Consider the following 19,837-nt stretch of genomic DNA (forward strand, 5'->3'; position numbering starts at 1 on the left):
GATAAAATGGATTGGGGGCATAAAGTATGTGAAAAAATATGAGGTTTCCAAAATTTTAATCTACTCACAGGAGATGGGTACTTTATGTGATGTTCTCTTTCGGAAATTGCATGGGTATGAGATACTGTAGCATAAAGACAATGTCTAGGTATAAAGTCAATAGATAAACCCCATAAGATCGACATGCACAAGGTCAACACCGGGAAAAGGTGTACACAAGAAAAATGTCAATATGGAAAAGGTTGACACATGAAAAGCTTGACTTGAGTATTTTATGTTGTTTTCTTGTCAATATCAATACCTGACCACATGGACCCCCAGTTAGTGTACTGCACTGATCGCCATGCTGCAGGCCAAGTGCCCCACTCCGCTACCCCTGAGTGCGGACACTTTACAATACCGAATTGGAGTTCACGTAGATGTGTAATATTTGTTTAGCGTAGGAGCTCTATGTTGAGCTCATAGGTAAGTGAGATGAGGTATTTGAAAGCTGTATAACATTATGGGAGACGGATGAGGTGGAACACTATAGGATCCTACACTTGAAGATAGATTTGCCATTTAATATAAACAGGAAGTGTTACCTGCGAGGAGCCGAATCCTCCCCATGGTGTTTGTCTTGTCAAAAGCCAACGAACAATATTTGCGCTGTCTCCAAGATCCTTCTGGGTTACTACTTTATTAGAAAGCAAAGCCAGAATAACATAGGACGTGGCCTCAATGCCTTCTTCATTGTATGTGCTTCTTGGCCAGTATTTAAATCCATCTATTTTGAGATTTACAATAAAAATAATAATAATACAAGACCTTCAAAACACCATTGGATAATTACAGTATATCTGTGTGTATGCAACTGAGTCTGTATATAAAGCATAACGGGACTTGCCACAAAATAAATCCATGGACGCTGCATCATACAGATGTGTCCTCTTGTATTCTCGCTGCAGTCAGCAGCCTCCCCGGTATTATCCTATGGGTTTTGGGGAGCATGCATACCACTCAAGGCTACGGGTAGAGGAAGCTTAACTACCAAACACCCCCTCTATTAGATCCTGTTCCTTATTGGGTAGCTGATGCATCGCTACTGCAGAACAGCAACTTTGGGGGTGAGAGATAGGAGGTTGCATGTCCCTTGTGCTGGATGTGATACCAGTACGTGCATGCAGGAATGGGCGTGGGGTGTAGGGAGGTGGTACTACCTTGTCGCAGGTGACAAAATCCTAGTTTAACCACTTTGGTTATGTACTCGGAAATTTTATGGGCTGAGCTGTGCTGCCGGCACGGGCTCTCCCAGAAAATTTCAGGGCATGCCACTGGAAAGTAGGGGTGCACCAGCGGTGCCTCCAGAAGTGCATCACCAACCCCTAAGCCGGTATTAGGACACCTGGTCGACCAGGTGTAGATTGACTATGCTATGTTCAACCACCGTGAGTCGACCCGCTGTTAGATGGGTAAAAATAGTAATCAGCCGCTAGAGCAGCAGTAATGCTAGTTAGACACCAGTGGGTAATTGGCGCGACCATGGTTGACGCTCACATGGTCTACAGGCGTTTTTCAGGATTTTTTTGGTGCAGGTCCACTTGGATCATACTTTACTATCCAAGTAGACATAGTGGGGGAAAATTACTAAAGGAATTTTGTAAAAAATAGGTGTATTTGTATCCAGAAATACACTTATTTTTGACATTTACTATCCCGAAAATACGGCAATTCGTAGTCGTACTGATAGCACATCAATATGACTACGAATTGCCGTATTTTCGGGATAGTAAATGTCAAAAATAAGTGTATTTCTGGATACAAATACACCTATTTTTTTTACAAATTTCCTTTAGTAAATTTCCCCCAGAGTGAGAATCGAGAAGTGTGCCAAGCGTAGAGCGGCACTGTGCCCGAAGCATGGCGAGCAGATACTGTGCACATATTTTTTTGGGTGACATTCGGCACCAAAAAATCCTGGAAAACTCCTGTCGACCATGGTCCCGCCAATCACCCGCTGGCATCTAACTAACGTTACTGCAGCTCTAGCGGCCGCTGACTTTCTTTAGCTATCTAACTCACCGTGGTCGAATAAGGGTGGTTGATCATAACATGGTCGATCTACACCTGGTCGACCCGCTATACCATAAACCCCTCAGGAGCCCCTCTCTTCCCTCACCCCCACCATCGATCCACTGTATTGCCACTTGGGGAAGTTCAGGATGCCCAAGATCGGCCACAAACTTCCCCGAGTTCCAGCGGAACTGCTGCGGAAGACTGAAAATAGCAGCAGAAGCCCCTTCAGCGCTGAGTATTTCTGGGCAGAACAAACCTGCCCTGGTTGGTTTGTCCTGCCCTAGAAAAACCCACCACTCAAGGAGCTACTGCAACCTCCACCACCTCTGTTGGTTCATGCAGCATCGAATGTGTGTGTGTGTGTGTGTGTGTGTGTGTGTGTCTGTGTGCGCATTCACACTCTCACTAGGATACAGTCTGCAGCATCATTCTGCCTGTGATTCGAAGATATTAAAAGACACATCTGTAGCCATTTGTATACAGATTCTGAGGGGTAAATTTACTAAAGCTTCTACAAATTCTAGCAACCAATCAGATTCAGGCTATCATTTGAGAAATGATAGACAATCTGATTGGTTGCTTTGTGCATCTTCACCTGTTTTCATTTTGAAAAGCTTAGTAAATTTACTCCTAGAGTCTAATTCACACACAGAAGTGTCCAGGATTGCTGTGTATAGCAGGACTGTGTTGCGCCTGCTGGCTCCATTCAATCCAATGCGTAGTAGGAGTGCATAGCATATGCACGCCGCAACATCGGAAAAGGGACATACTGTATCTATACTTAGAACAGAAACATTTTTGACAAAAAAAAAGATGCCCGACGCTAGCAGAGTCTCACTGGAGCTGCCATGACGAGATGGAGCTGTATTCTGATTTAAACTGGTTCTGGTTCTCTAATTCTGTTCTGCAGCCTCTCTGACTCTCCTCCCTTAATCTGAGCAAACTCAGCCAGAGCCAATGAAAAGCATGGCCTGCAGACACGGCATCCCTGCAAGTCCCCCCCCCCCCCTCTTTTCGATAGGCCACGCCACCTTTTCCGGCTCGCACGCGATTGTCCCTCTTTAGGGAAGACACATTTTGGGATGTATGTTACTGTATAAACAATATGTATACTCTGAAACTCCTCACCTTTCTGTACAGCAGTCTTCTCCAAACCCTTTAGTGCCTCCAGCCTTAGTTCACCATCTCCTGACAGAGAGAACGCATAGGCCAGAATAGCCTGGGTATAGGGAGATGTAACGATGGGTGCTGCATTTCTCAAACACTTCAATGCTTTCTCCACAATGCTTCCCTAAACAGAGAACATTTTCATGAGGGATTAAATGGGAAGAGAGAAGTAATAAAAACACATACTGTATCTTCCAATGGGGCAGATGTATTAAGCTTTAACAAAAGATAAATACAAGGGTGATAAGGAGAGATAAACATCCAGCCAATCACCTGCTAACTGCCATGTTACAGGCTGTGTTTGAAAAAAAGTCAGTAAGGAGCTGAATGGCTGGACGTTTATCTCTCCTTATCACACTTGCATTTATCTCTTGTTAAGGCTTAATACATCTGCCCCAATTTTTGCATTGGCAGCAGCCGCAGCGGGACATATGCCTATGCTTGCAGTGCTCAGTTTCCCCTGCTGTGGAGGTCATGTGAGCTGCTGGCCATGCCTCTAGTCCCTCTGCGTCTTCCAATAGACACTGCCGGCCCCGGATGGTACATAGGACAGTCCCTCCAAAAATGGGACTGTCCTGCGAAAATCGGGACAGTTGGGAGGTATGGAAACAGATTTTCTACAATAACAGAAGCATAAATGTTAGGGCAGAAATTTCCATTCCAGCACAATTTCCCAAATGTTTAAACATTTTACAATCAGAAGCATCAAAATATACTAGATTGATGCATTAGTGGCATAATTATAATGGGTGCAGTGTGTGTGATGCATATGGACCCATGAGCCCAGGGGGCCCCACACGGCACACGCTGCAGCCATGTTTTAATACTTACCCCTCTGGAGTCCCATGGTGATAGCAGGAGCACTGTGGAAATTAAATAAAAAAATGGCTGCTCTTTTCCAGAGTTCTGCACATGCGCTTCAGAGTCTGAGGTGTTTATTTACTAACATGGAAGTTCTATTGAAGATGGGATGTTGTTATGGGCAACCAATCAGATTCTATTCTAATATCTTTTTATTTTGATTGGTTGCTATGGGCATCTTCAATAAAACTCCCATCTTAGTAAATAAACCCATAAACCTTCGAGTGCCCAGACTCTACAGTGATGCTGCTGGCAGAGAGGAGGGGGCCCGGATGAAGGAAGCAACACACTGTGGGGCCGATTCAGGATTGTTTGTAGCATTTCTGCACATGTGCAAACCCCGGCATGAACGGCATTGTCGAGTTACACACTCGTTCGTTGCGGGGAAGGAGGGCTGTGGGCGAACGAGGACGTAAATAGGACCAGGCTTTCCTCTGGGAACGCAGGCGGGCTGATGCCTGCTGGGGGCAGATGGCTCACATCACATGAAATCAGCATCCACCCCCTCTTCGGCGGACTCCGGCTGAAATACAGATGGGGCTGGCTTCATCTTTGCTGGGCTGGCGTTTCTAACGCCAGCCCTGCCATCACTCGAGCCCCACCAGGGGGCGTGTGCGCCCCTGGCAACCGATCCTGCCTCCGGTCCCCATCACCTCCCCCGCCGCCCATCGGTAAAGGTACCCCTTGCCACCCCGAGCGCCCCCCTAACCCTGCCCGTCTCCCTGAAGCGGAGACGGGCAGGGACACGCAGCATCCCCGCCAAGAGACTGAGATGCATGTGAGATGCACGCGCATCCTAGTTCAGTGTAGCCCCTGCCGCCGGCGCTCGCCAGCTGGGAGCATCTGGGAAGCCCCGGCCAAGGATGGCAGGGGCTCCAGCTGTAAAAGTCAGTTTAGACTGACTTTTATTTCCGAAGGGGAGAGAAGTCATTTCTCTCCGCTTAGGCTGCATGTGAAGGAATGTGTTCAGGTACATCCCCTCACATGTTGCCGAGGGGATTCGGCGGCGGGGGTTCGATGAGCATAGATGGATAATGACCTGTCCATGAAATTGGCATTTCTGGGATGTAGGCATCCACATGTAGTTGCATGGATCATCAACATACACAGGTGGGTCCTCGCATTAGCATATAGAGCTAAGTAGCTTGCTGTAGTCATATTGGAAGCTGCTGTAACTGCTTTGGAATCAGGGCCTATATCTATGTGACTGCTTGTGTAATATAACAAGAGGTAGATACAGATGTGTCCACATACATCCAGACTTCCTATGTGTTAAACTCAAACTTCAAATTGCATCATGCCATAGAGTAGCTTGGTAGCACTGAGGGTCTTTGCATGTTACTTTTTTCATTCAAAATGTACTTATTTGTAAAGTGATGCGAATAGGATGCACAAGCAGCTTCTGCTGATTAAAAGGATATGCAGCATGCCTATATTTCAGCAAAATACAGTAATGCAGCATTTTTTACGCAGATACAGACGCATTCGCTAACAGAATATAGACATGTCACATATTTTAATCAGCAGAATCTGCTTGTGCTCCTTTCTCACTATTATGCAAAGAAGATACATTTTAATGGAGAAAGCCACATGCACAGATGCTCCACCGCTACCAATTCATATAGAGCTCATCTGTTATGTTTAAAGTTTCTTGATGTAGATGTAAATATACCGTATATATCCGAGTATAAATCGACCTGAATATAAGCCGAGGCACCTAATTTTACAACAAAAAACTGGGAAAACTTTTTGACTCAAGTGGGACCCTCACTCGAGTATAAGCCGAGGGGGGCTTTTTCAGCATAATTTTTTTTCTGAAAAAGTAGGCTTATACTCAAGTACATATGGAATTTCTGTCTGCACATGTGACATTTGCTATTTAGTTTGAGAAACGCCCAAACTACGGACCTACAGTAATTCATGTCTGTACACAAATGTAATTGCAATTTTCTTGGCTATGGAACTGCTGATGTTACCAAGTGAAGTTGCGGCCACCTAATGAACAGAAACACCCAATAGAACCTTTGCAAACTCAATCACAATTGCGTACACATTCAAAACCTATAGTAGGAACTAGTCACATCAATGCTAAGGGTAGGCCAGACTGGACATAGCAGTAGCTACTGTATGCAGGAGCCACAGTGTTGTACACACAAGCACACAGCTGATGGCAGACACCCCCCCTAAAGCGACCATGACATGCTGCGTTTTGTCCATCACTCCAAGTAAATTCCCAGTTCACGTCTCCTAATGGCCAATCAAATAGCAAAACTTACATTGTAGGCCTGAGGATGCTCCAGCAGTGAGATGACAATATAAGCCGTTCGGGTCACTTCTTTATCTTCCTGGATCATAAAAGGGATGGAAAAAACAGACAGAAGTGAGTCAGCAAGTGAGTCTAGTCTAGTCATACAGGGTCGGCAACAGGGAGGGTCAAAGGGGACACCCGTACCGGGCCCTGATCCTGTGAGGGGCTGCAATCATTCAATATGCAAGGTACTGTAATAAAAATACTCTGCTCAACAGAGGCAGGGTTGGAGGGTCCCAGAGATATATGATAATATGAATGCAATTTATTGCACCGACTACAGTAGTAAAATCATTAGCAGTCCATGGTGGATTTTTCTGCATACAGTATTTTAATGTCATCAGAATAATAAAGATCCAAGTGAAAGATGTAATAAATCTGTGCGCACCTGTATGTCATTATTAAAGTAATGCTCCTTTCCTCCAAAACAGCCATTGGGTAACTGTTGTGTGCTCAACCACGCCACAGCTTGCTGAATGTGAGTGTTATCTATGTAGATGAAGTCTTGAGCATTGCTGAAAGCCTTTACCACTAAGGCTGTGAGCCTGGAAGAGGGCACAAAACATTAGTTATTAATAGGTCATATAATCCAACACTGGTAAAGTGGGCAAGAGGTCTCTCTATTATAATATACTCATGTACTGTACAGTTAAATCTTCTATTCACACTGGAGTTACCGCTGCACCTGCCCTTACCAATGCCTGAAATAATGAGGGAATGGTCTCAAGGGTGTGATTCACTTGTATTACTCACTTGTGATCAAGATATCTTACATTTGTGCAAATCAGCTGGTAAGGCATTTATATTACACTTTTTAAGGCCCCCTGATTTTCCAATAATGCTGACACTTGTGATTTGAAAAGTGCCATCTTACATGGGCAGGGCAGGATTTGTGCCTAGGTCAGTGAAGCATGGGTCTAGGGGTGGCATCTAACCTGAAGAAGTATCTGAAGCCTTGTACAAACAGGGCAATTTCAGCACATATCGCCAGGTATACGGTCGTTGAGGGACCATATCCCTGTGTGTACAGGGCTAGGAGTGTGCTCCTACGACCAGCCCAGTACTGGTCGTAGGTGCATGCTCCTGTGACCAGCGGCTTGTTTCTTCAGTGACTTCGTTTTCATCAGCGACCATCACTGGTCGCTGATGAAAAGGGGACACTCAGCAATTTGGTCACTGAACGATATTAAGTCAAAACACATAGGACAAACATTAAACAACCATAAAAAAAATTGAGAATGGAGAACATACAGTACTTCCCCTCTAATAAGGGTGAAATCTATGTTCACTGAAGTAATGTACCATACATCGAAATGTCTGAATGTTTTTATTTATCTGATGCTTTGTAAAAATAATAAATATTATAGTAGGTCAAAATATTTCTAATAACAATATATGGCAGTGGTTCCCAAACTGTGTGCCGTGGCTCCCTGGGGTGCCTCAGGACACTTGCAGGGGTGCCCCAGGTTGGTGGTCCAGGACCAATTCAAACTATTTATGGTTAATTTTTATGGGCAAAACCAGTGCTGGTGGCTGCCTATCATGAAATATGTGTACAAACAGATGCAAATCCTGCCCTTTACCACATAAATGACCCTAAGAATCGCATATAAACCCAATCGAATTCATTTTTGGGGGGCCTAGGGGTGCCATGAAAAATTTTTGATACTCTAGGGTGCCATGATTCAAAAAAGATTGGGAACCCCTGATATATGGGTATTATCTTTACTACAGATAACTAATCTAAGCTTAATAAGATTCCCTTTTTTTTTACATCTTTATTAAAACACCATCATTACAAAGAAGAGTCTTTACTTTTAATTTATTGGAGAGCAATCTATTGAAGCACCTCCCTTACATAATGTACAGATTTTTATTTGACATTTGGGCACCTCAATAGTACCTCAAGCACTGTTTGGACATGCATAAGTAAGAATCTCAATAATTGAGACAAACACTTCTTGAACCTAGATAAGTGAGGAAACAAAACCTCTTTAAGTGGGACCAAACATGCTCTCCCTTGAGATTCCACTTATCCAGGTTTAAAATGGCTGACTGCCAGATACTTCAGTTTTGAATGTTTCATACATACCATAAATTTGAGTCAGAGCCGGGATACAATGAATAAGCGTTGTTTTGTTTTTTAAATGCCAATAGTTTTTGGTAACCTGCAGAGATAAAGTCACTTCAGTAATTCTAATAGTGTCATGCCAACCTAACAACACTAACAACAATGTAACAACAATGAAACAGCAATGTAACAACAAGCTCAGCATTTTGCCTAAGTTAAATTCTAGGGCTGTGGTTTGTGATGGCAGATCCAAATTTCTATTTGTCGTCCCATATTGGCTGCCCATATTGGCTGCCCATATTGTTGCTCCATATAGTTTTGAGAATAAGGTGTTATTGAAATTGAGACCTAGTAGCAGGTATAAAGACGGGATAGTTCCATCAGTGGGATAAATTGGAGTCCTAATACTAGGGGAACTACTTCTGGGGAAATAGGGATGGCTAATAGCCTGGGAAACACATGAATTAAGCTCCGCCCCCTTCAGTGCCATCTGCGGACAGTCTTCTCTCCTCACGCTGGGTGTCCCGAACCACTGCACATCTGCCCCCGCTGGTAGTCAAAGCAGCTGGCTAGCTCAGTGTGCAGGTACTGTATGTGGCTCATACACAGGAGTGATCGGATCCTGGTATATCAGTAATGGGTGCACTGTAGGATATGAAAATGGCAGCCAACATGGGATAGAAATTGTGAGTGGCTTCTGTGAGAGCCCTCGCTTGGACACAAGTCTCTGCTCAAATGGCATCACACTCAGATCCCCTGCAGACTGCTACTCTTCAGACAGTAATTCTGCCTAAAAAACAAACTTAACTGTTTTGTGAGTCTCCACTCAGGGAGAAGCCTACAGAGGAGACACTGCAGGGCACTTCAGGGGGCAGGGCCGAATAGTCTCATCATTAGGCCCTGCCCTCAACATAGGGAAGCACCCACTATTTATGGGTCAATGGTGAGGGGCAAAGATAAATGATACAATTCAGCCATTTAGCCCCCACCCCCTTATTCCCCTAACACACAATCATGCCCACTTCACTAGGAACAAGATTGAATAGCTTTGACAAGACTGAATGTGACTCAACTGTTTATTACTCTGTACCCTTCTCAACTTATACTAAATTTCCCAGAACAGTATAAATAAAGACAACAATGGAATTTTACTGAATAAATAAACCAAATGCTCTATAAATGAGTTAAATATCATAATAAATATTCTTAAGAGGATGTAAATTTAAAACTATGTGAAGTGATAAAGTGGAGGGTTACAATGCACCAGACAATCACCTCCTAACTGTCATTTTTCAAACCCAGGCTGTAACGTGAGAGTTAGGAACTAACTGGGTGCTACGTTATCACCTTCCACTTTATCACTTCACCAGGCTTAATACATCTGCCCCTATAGGTGATAGAAAGATCCAAGACCAGCTTAAAATACGGGTGCAGTACAGACAATATCTAGGTCAACAGTCCTTAGGTCGACAGAACAAGGTCGACATTGATTAAAAAAATTGACAGAAGACAACATGGAAAAAGGTTGGCACATTAAAGGTTGACACGAGTATCTTTTTTATTAAAATGTATCATTGTTAACACCTGAGCATGTGGACCCTGAATTAGTGTACCACATTCCCTCGCCATGTTTCGGGCCAAGTGCTTCGCTCCACCCCCGCAGGTCTAGGCACACTGTTCCCGAGCAGAGTCCACATGGATGGAAAAATAATTTAAAAAATCCACAAAAATTAATAAAAAGTGAAAAACTCATGTGGACCTTTTACCATGTTGGACTATTGCTTATGTCAACCTTTCGTCAAGCAAACTGGGTGAATATCGACCTTTTGGTGTGAACCTATTGACTGTCGAACTAGACAAGCCATCTGACTATAAAGAACCTCCTGAGGTGCCCTGTGATCATTGTTTATCAGTGTAATTTGTTATGGGTGTGGCATGGCGACCCGACAGCCGGTATTCCAACTGCCAGTATTCCGTCATCAGAATCCCAACCGCCGGTACTCAATGAAGCTCCCTACGTGCTCGCTGAAGGCTCGATGGCTCACCACAGGGTCTTTTCTCACTCTATGGAGGTCATGGACCCTCACAAGGGAGAATAGCCCATGTCAGTCAGGATCCTGACTGTCGGGCCTTTTAAACAGTCGGGATTCAGATGAAGGAGTACCAACCGTCGGAATCCCGACTGTTGGGCAGTCATCCAGCACCCTTTGTTATTTACAGTAAGTGTCAGACCCAAATTAGAAATAAATGTAATTATTGTGTAAAAAAAGGAACAGTTGGAAAGTATGCATCTACTGAGTTGCACTCCTATGACATCCCGTGATGTCACTGCTTTACATCACAAGATAGTCAGCGGGTGTACCTTGAACTAAGGAATCCATAGCCTTTTTCTGGTTTTGGGGTGTTTGTTCTTTGGTACTCTGTAAGTACCGCAGTATGTAAACAGATCGTAGAAGCTTTGCCGTGTTCTGTTCCCCACACCCATCTGGCATGTTAAGCATATCGTCCAAGTTAAGGATAAAATTCTCCATGAGATCACCTGGCAAAACACAATATAACTGTTACTGCAAGTATAATAAAGCCAAAAATAATGAATGTTCAAATCGGAGTAACATTATAACTAGGCTTATTACTGAGGGCTTCCTTACCCATTACAATGACGTGGGCACGCTCGGAGCCTGGAACCATTCTGTCAGGAACTTGCATAGACACCTGGATTTTCTCACCGTTTCCTGTTCATGGAACAAAAATGGTTCAAATTTATTTGAAACAAACACAGTAAATAATAATAATCCCAATCGGAAGACGGCTTAACCAGACTTTGAGAAAAGCAGGCAGGGTGTGGACCCACACACAGGGAGAAGAGGGCAGGCTGCCGCTGAAGCTGCTTCTCTCCCCGCACAGTTATTCAGACCTGATCGCTCCAAAAATCAGCAGCCCAGCGATCTGGTCTGAATTAGGGCCTTTATCTCTACCCATGTTCTCGGTTTGTGGGTTCAAGGTTGCTATGTAGCTATAACCCTCCTATCAAATCTACTCTGCCTTCACAGCCATCTGATATCTAGCCCCACATTAATACAAAAAGTCCCTCTAATCATTCTAACCCATCATGATCTCTGTAGGGGCCTCATTCTAAGGGACTGATTCAGCCCTCTTCAGACGGGCTGCAAATTCAGTCCGCTGTGCCCATGTGCAAGCCCTCTGTGCTTGTAAGGCTCTAAACACCTGTGCTCGCACGCCGCCTGCTGCTTGATTAAGGCTGTTTGGGAGCTCATCGTCATCTGAATTTGGCCCCCATGGTCAGGGTTTGCACATTCCTGCACATGTGCAAACTCCGACAGTGAACAGATGGCGAATTACACACTCGCCGGGCCGTTCGCTTGGAGGGAGGGCCAGAGGGGAGTGAAAATGGGGCCTGCCCATGGGAATGCCCAGCGTTTATGGGCATCTCCATGAAAACAGGGCCGTCTTAACAGCAGTATGGGCCCCTGGGCAAAGCAATGCACTGGTGCCCTTACCCATTCTCCCCTCCTAGGGGTGGGGGGTGCTATTAGCAGCCGCTTTGATGTCCTATGGGTGGCAGGGGGCGCTCTATATTCCACTCAACATGTAGGACCTGGAGCAGTAATTTCTGCTAATTACTCCTTTACTGCACAGGTGGTGGGAGGGAGGGCCAGAGGGGGGTGAAAACATGGTCTGCCCATGGGAACGCCCAGCATTTTATAGGTGTCTCCATGAACACGCTGGGCGTTCCCATGGGTAGGCAGATGGGCCGATGCCTGCTGAGGGCAGGCGGCTGATGTCAGCCGCACACCCTGTCTTTGTCCTCCTAGCGCTTGTAAATAAAAGTCAATTGAGACTGACTTTTATTTGTTATGGCAGGAGAAATCCTTCGATGATCGGCGACCATCAAATGATTTCTCCTGCTAGCGGAGGCATGCGATGGGATGTGTTCTCGTACACATCCCCTCGCATGGTACAGAGGGGATCTGAAGGCGGTGAGGGGGCATGTATTCGGACGGGCGGCAGGTGGCATCTCAGGCGCTCGGTAAGCAGTGATTTTCACCAAGCAAACCTGAATTAGGGCCTCAGTTGATAGATCTACAGTAGGTTGACAGCATAAGTTTGATATGCAATAGGTCGACAGGGTGAAAAGGTCGACATTCCAAAGGTCAACGGAGTCAAAAGACCGATATTCAATTGGCTGATTGGACATGATATTTCCACAATTTTTATGGACTTTTCCAGATTTCACCATCCATGCCGGCATAGAGGGGGAAATTTACTAAAGGAAATTTGTAAAAAAATAGGTGTATTTGTATCCAGAAATACACTCATTTTTGACATTTTCTATCCCGAAAATACGGCTATTCGTATTGATGTGCTATCAATACGAATACGAATTGCCGTATTTTTGGGATAGTAAATGTCAAAAATGAGTGTATTTCTGGATACAAATACACCTATTTTTTTACAAATTTCCTTTAGTAAATTTCCCCCAGAGGGAGAATATAATAGTGTGCCCGGATCATGGTGAGCGAAGCAAGAAATGCGAGGGTAAGAATTACACTAATTCACGGTCCATGTCAACTCTGACACAAAAAAAATTAGAAAAACACATGTCGACCTTTTAGATTGTCGCCTTTTTGACCCTGTCGACATTTTTACCCTTTTGAACCTGTCAACCTATTGCAGGACTCCGCATCCAGAAGAGAAATATAATATTTATCAAATATACTGTATTATGTTTAACATTTTCAATCTATACATATTCTTTTAAAGCATTCCCTAATTAAATGTTCATTAATCCTTATTGCATTGGATAGCTTTTCCTATGGATTTTTTGGTACTTGTTTATTTTCACGGCGGCCGATATATCGGATGCGATATCGGCTAATCCGATCCGATCCGATGCATTTTTTTTCCCCGTTCATAACCCCACTATCCACTACACATGGAGTTGACTTTATATAGTGTGGCAAGCGCAGCGGGTCACCGAGCCCGAAGGGTGGCGAGCGGACGTGAATTACTGTGTTTGCCACACTATATAAAATCAACTCCATGCAGAGTGGATTGGGGTTATGAACAGGTAAAAAATCGCATCAGAACGTCCGATATATCGGCCGATATCACATCCGATATATCGTCAGCTGTGAAACTTAACAAGTACCGATATTTTTTTTATAATCCTTTATTGCATGTTTCCAGTGTATACCAGTGATGACACTGGTAAAGTATGAATTAGGCTTCAAGTAACCACCCAAAAAATTATAATAAAAGTAATTTAGATCCAATATCCATCCTAATAGTCAACATATAACATTGTAGCTTGTACACCACAACATTGCGATATTTCCAAACTCCAATAACTGTTCACATAACAATTTTGCCGAAGTCCGGATGATAAAGTATGTCATTTTACTTGTACAGTGCTGCCATGAGCCCGAACATTTTAACAGGACATTGGGATTTGATTGGAAAACGTCATCACAATACAGTCTACGCAATAAATGTTTTAATAATCTCCATTTAAATGGACAACGGGTCACAAAGGGTTAATGAAAAAAAAACATGTAATCAATATATTGATAAGAGAAAGTTTCCTGGCAAACATTGTAGTTGTTTTATTCAAATGTATTAGACTAGAGACTGTATTCTAACATTTACTATTGTGTGCAGCTGGGCTCATTGGCCTGTTTATGTAGCTTACGTGTTGGGTATATGAGAAAGGTTTGAGTCTTTTGCTCTGCATGTCCTCTCGCCTATACAAAGACAGACAAACACAGTATTGAGGAGTCAGTTGAAAATTGCTGAGAATGAGAACAGTTACTTTTTAAATACAGACAGATCTTTTTATGTAATAACAGATAATGACAGTGCAACCTGTATAGCATAAACACCTACAGGTAATAACATGTTTATTATAACCAGGGTTCAAAGAAGTCCTGGAGAGGTGGTGGAACTTATTTCACCTGAAACTGTGTGTGTGATGCAATGTGATCCACGGTCAGGATGCAGTGAATAAATTAACTGGTGAAATCGCATCGTATCGCATCTCATCGCACGGCACGAAAACGTGTTATGCAATGTGATTTCACTACGCAGAATAGCCCACTAAACTAAACTAAAATTGCTTAGTGGGCTTCCTGCATATACACAAGTACCAAAAAAGTACCCCCAATTCAAATTATGCCACACAATAGCACAATTATATTCAGTTTACACCACATGTAGTGACCCTACAAAAAAGTAGTGCCCCTTATTCATGATATGACACACAGTAGTGTTCCTTATTCAAGTTATGCTACACATTAGTGACCCTTATACATGTATGCCACACAGTAGTTTCCCTTACACAGAATACCCACAGTAGTATTGCTTAAACACATAAATCCCACAACAGTGAGCATGCATCATTAACGATATTGAGTGTACATACTAGGCAATATTGTAAACAATAAGCCTAGTGTGTATGGAGCAATAAACTAAAATTTTAATTTCTGATACGCCACAAACACCATGTAGACTGCCATGGCTCTGATGAAGTTTAAGCCTAAACCTGGTCAAACTACACCACCATGCCAAATTTGGTGTAACTAGGTACAAAACTCTGGCCATGCATAAAGGACAAACACACACACACATGCATATACATTATCACTTATTATATACTGTAAATTAAAAGTGGAGGCTGAAAGACTGGTGACTGCAATAATTGTATAGAATAAATGTGTTGTACACCCCCAATGATAACAGTAGTGTCACTCCTTTCTACTAAGCTTCTGAATTGTGTATTTAATGCATATTAATAAATGTTACTAGTAGATCATTAACATATGGGAGACAATTAATGTCATACAGCATTATAGCTTGTACCTTGACCACAATGGTTTTTGCAATAGAATCATTTCTGTGATCCTTTCCCAACAAAAGTGGATTTGGAGTGCATTTTCCAACCACCTGCAGAGAACCACTGCTTATATGGATCTTTACATTTTCTGAAAAGTGAAGAAAAGACATTTTGCCATAAGTAACGAGAAAAAAAAAAAAACATTTTAAAATGCATAAAGATTAGCATATTTGCATCACAAAAAGTGAGGTGTTGGGTGTGACTGAGAGGCTCCAAGAGAAGTAATGTACCATATATTTTTTTAAATGTTGTGTATTATACATATTGCAGGTATAAGCTGCACACAGCACGGTTCAGAGGCAGATGGTAAAGATAATGCCACTTCATCTTTGTATGCAGTGGCTGTGTAATATTATGCAAGAGCTTCAGAAAGATGCAGCATCGTATAAGCAATGGGTAGGCATGTGCTATCTGAGAAACCTTACAGTTAAAAAAAGAAAAGAAAAGAACTCTTTTTTTGGGGCACAACTTGTAAATTTGTTAGCATTAAAATGTAACTTTTATTAGGTTATTTAATTAAAATATGGAGGAATCAATTGTTAGTACATAAATATTTGCAAACATCACATTGAACATGCAACAACCTTACAGTTACTAAGAATGGGCACCAGAAACTCACTGCAGAGGCCAGTAAGTCTGTGTCGCAGAACACAGACACTGGCCTTAGCAGACATACAAAAATTTGTATTTTTCAGCAGCATTGGAAAAGAGCACCTTAACAGAAGATCCACAAACATTTATTAAAGGAAGGGATTTTATTTATTTAAACTAATAATTATTTCTCTTTTAATAAGGAGTTTTATATTCAAAGGATTGGAACAGCTATGGGCACCAGGTTTGCTCCAAGTAATAGTAATATTTTTATGGATCGTTGAGAGAATGACAAGTTTGAAATAATTGTTTAAATATATAAATACTAATGTTATAAATATAGAACTTACCTTCGATAACAGTACCAAAAGTGTATTTTTTTTAAACATCCCTATTTACAGATGTGTCCACATACATCTTGGCTTTTTTTCTCAATTTGTCACAACATGTAATACACGGCTTAGCTGTTTTTCCAAATGTAGCAAGTACTGTAGATAGAGTCTAAAAAATTTCTGAAGCAGTATAGCTTGTATAAAGCAATAGATTAGAGAAGCAAATTTTTTGAAAAATCACAAAGCGTGACTTTTGCAGAGTCCAAGGTGTGCCATATTGTGCCATACATGGTGCAGTAAAAAAGTTGTACATGGACACATCTGTATGTAGAAGATAGACTTTACATACTAAGAATTTTAATAAACCAACCAACTCGAATGTTTAGGGTTAGGAGCATTTTGCTCTCCAAAAGCGAGCAACCCTATTCAATGTGAAATATTCTCCGTCTTTCTAAGTGATTTTCTCCGTCTCTCTCCGTCTCTCTCCGTGTAGCAGTTCTCCATCTTTTGATGGAGAGCTGGAATGTGAACTTTTAAACTAAAAGGTTTTTTTTTTTAATTTTGGTGTCAAAAAATCAGTTTTTTTTTCCTGTGAAGGGGCATGTTATTTCTATTCATGTGCTTATAGCACATGAATATATATTTAATTTTAAAAAATATATTTTTTTTTAATTTTTTTTTTTTTTACACAGTGCAGCCAGCAGGGGGCCGGAGCGCTCGAGCCGCTCATTACATATTCATATATTCACTGCACCCGATCGTTAATATGCACGATCGGGTGCAGTGAATACTGGGTCCCCCGCTGGCTAAAAGGGGGGGGCAGCCTGTGCTGCCTGGGTCTCGGAGAGCCCCCCTCATCTCCACATTCCTCTGGAGCAGCCAGGGAGACTATAATCTCTCTGGCTGCTTCCGTCCCCCGGCTCCCTGAAAGCTCCCTGCCGCGGACGCTCGTCCGCTGCAGGGGTTAAGACTCGCCGCGAGTGGCGGCGAGTCTTAACCACATTGAATAGAGGGAGCAGGAGTGGCAGAGAGCCCTCCGGAACACGGAGAGTGCATGGAGAGCGAAATAAAACGCTCTCCATGCACGGAGAACTTTGTCATTGAATACTGCCCATGGTATGTTGGACGAACCTTCAGAACCCTATAAGTAAGATTAGAAGAACATCTAAGAAATATTAGAAATGTGTTAACAACACATGCACTTTGGGAATATTTTAGATGATGCCACGGCAGCGACATATAAAAGGTCACTGGAGAAGAAAACATATTATGAAACAATTGGCCATAGCCAAAATTAAAGCCATATTTGATTTAGGAAAAACTATTGCCAAAGGGCTTAAATTCCGACTTTGAAATTTAGTGGTTTTTAGAAGTGCTTTTGTAGATTTTAATGAATGTTGTTTTTATTTAACATGGTCTGTTTTTAATTCTCTTTTGTTCTCTTTAGAATTATATATCTATCTAAATACATTCCTTTGTTTACATTCCACGTCAACAGAAGGGACGGTGTTTTTGCATGGAGAACTTGAGTGAAAATAATTGAACATAGTTTAACAGAGTAATGTAGGATTTAAAAAAGACATCAGTCCATTGAGTTCAACCCATATAACTAGTCTAGTCGTTCCTAGGCTAGGTCGTAACTATATGATTCCCTTTGTAGCAAGAAATGTATCCAGTTTTACTATAAATTCATTTACCGTGCTTGCTGTTACCACATATTCTGGCAAAGCATTCCAGAACTTAACCGCTCTTATGGTTAAAAATCCCCTCCTCAATTCAGTACAAAACTTTATTTGAGAGCAGCAGTTGTCACACTTTTAATTTGAATAGTTCTGCTAGATACTGTGCACCCGATTTTGGTTCTACTGATCCTTCCCACTCGATGTGATAAGTGGGCGTGTGTTTAAACGGTACTTATGTATTATCTGGGCTGCCGATTTTTTGATTGTATGCCTTAACTTAAGGCATACAATCGCATGCGATGCGATGACCCGATTTTTCCATAGGATTCAATGTTAAAATGGACTAAGTCCATTTTAACATGGAATTCAATGGGAAAAAGGGGTCCTTTTCATACCCCTACTATCCAAGTGGGCATGGAGTTGGATATAAACCCGAAGTGTGGCGAGCAAAGCGAGCCCCACGAGGGGACGGTATTCTGTGTCCCCTCGCGGGGCTCGCTACGCTCGCCACGCTTCGGGCTCGGTGGCTCGCTACGCGCGCCACAGGTTTATATCAATCTCCATGCCCACTTGGATAGTAAGGGTATGAAAAGGACCCCTTTTCCCATTGAATTCCATGTTAAAATGGACTCAGTCCATTTTAACATTGAATCCTATGGAAAAATCGGGTCCATCGCATCGCATCGCATGCGATATGGTCGGATGCGATGCGATGCGATGGACCCGATTTCAAAATCGGCAGCCCAGTTAGTACATAAGTACCGTTTAAACATATCATATGTTATCGCTGTATAACATTGTGAGGGGGGAATAGGAGACCCAATTCGTACAAAACTTTATTTCCTTAATACTTAGTGCATGACTACGTGTCCTAAGTAAAGTATTTTTACTGAATAAGTCATCTCCCAGCTCCTTGTTATTTCCAATGCTGTATTTGAACATAGTAATCATATCCCATCTCAGCCTTCGTTTTTCCAGTGAATAAATATTTAGCCTGGTTAGGGTTTGGTATATGGTCACGTCAGTCGGGATCCCGACAGTCATTAGCCCGACGTCGGGATCCCGACTGCCCGGACTCAGAGCAGAAATTATCTTACACACTTCACAGCTACTAAGGTACAAAGCACGAGGGTGGGTTCACAACACGAGCTTTACATTATTATCTATCTATCATGTTAGAGGTAAGTAGAAGCATAAAGAAAGGTGATGTGGTAAGTAGAGTTTGATTGCAATATATTGTAGTGTTGTATGAGGGCCCTTAAAACTTTGCATATCATATTCACTTTATTAATACAGTACTTAGAGTTTTTGCTTTGGCATCCCAGGTAAAGGAAGTCGAGTGGCCCTCACAGACACATTTGGCCTGCTCCTTGCTTTGGGCTGTTGTGAAATCCTCTGAATCAGACAATGTGGCAACCACCTGTAATAATTAGAAAGAGAAAACAACAATGACATGGGTAAATAGCCTACAAAATATTTCTATGTGGTGTTTGTAACTAAAATAGGAACAATAATGTGTTATATACCAATAGGTACCTCATACACCACATTATTGGTTGAGTGCTGAGTATTCCTGTAATTTACTAATCAATTAATTTGTTAATATAGATTGGCAGCAGAAAATATACAAAATATATATATATATATACTTGTAGACGGTCCGGCACTCCTGCTGATACTGCAGCTGCTTCCGTGCCTTCTATTGGAATGTAGATACAATCATGTAGAAGTATAGCGGCACTGGAAGACTTCTCAAATTTCTTTATTGCTGGCGTGAAAACATACACAATGTCCCGACGTTTCGGGGATCAAACGTCGGGACATTGTGTATGTTTTCACGCCAGCAATAAAGAAATTTGA

The 19,837-nt window shown here is 42.4% G+C and overlaps 1 protein-coding gene across 1 annotated transcript in view; it reads right to left on the minus strand.

The window, feature by feature from the left end:
- The window catches only part of LOC146009766 (alpha-2-macroglobulin-like protein 1), a 119,823-nt gene that overhangs the window by 28,557 nt on the left and 71,429 nt on the right, over positions 1-19,837 (minus strand). The window contains exons 21-30 of the mRNA XM_083150226.1: positions 19,277-19,397; positions 15,339-15,460; positions 14,173-14,224; positions 11,111-11,194; positions 10,825-11,001; positions 8,484-8,559; positions 6,780-6,936; positions 6,360-6,428; positions 3,184-3,346; positions 585-766 (exon numbers count right to left, since the gene is read on the minus strand). Coding sequence (XP_083006352.1) covers positions 585-766; positions 3,184-3,346; positions 6,360-6,428; positions 6,780-6,936; positions 8,484-8,559; positions 10,825-11,001; positions 11,111-11,194; positions 14,173-14,224; positions 15,339-15,460; positions 19,277-19,397 — 1,203 coding nt within the window. The remainder of the gene's footprint in view (positions 1-584; positions 767-3,183; positions 3,347-6,359; positions 6,429-6,779; positions 6,937-8,483; positions 8,560-10,824; positions 11,002-11,110; positions 11,195-14,172; positions 14,225-15,338; positions 15,461-19,276; positions 19,398-19,837) is intronic.

The sequence above is a fragment of the Crinia signifera genome, chromosome 6 (genome assembly GCF_055691185.1).
Source record: "Crinia signifera chromosome 6, ASM5569118v1, whole genome shotgun sequence".
In the NCBI taxonomy this organism is placed as follows: domain Eukaryota; kingdom Metazoa; phylum Chordata; class Amphibia; order Anura; family Myobatrachidae; genus Crinia; species Crinia signifera.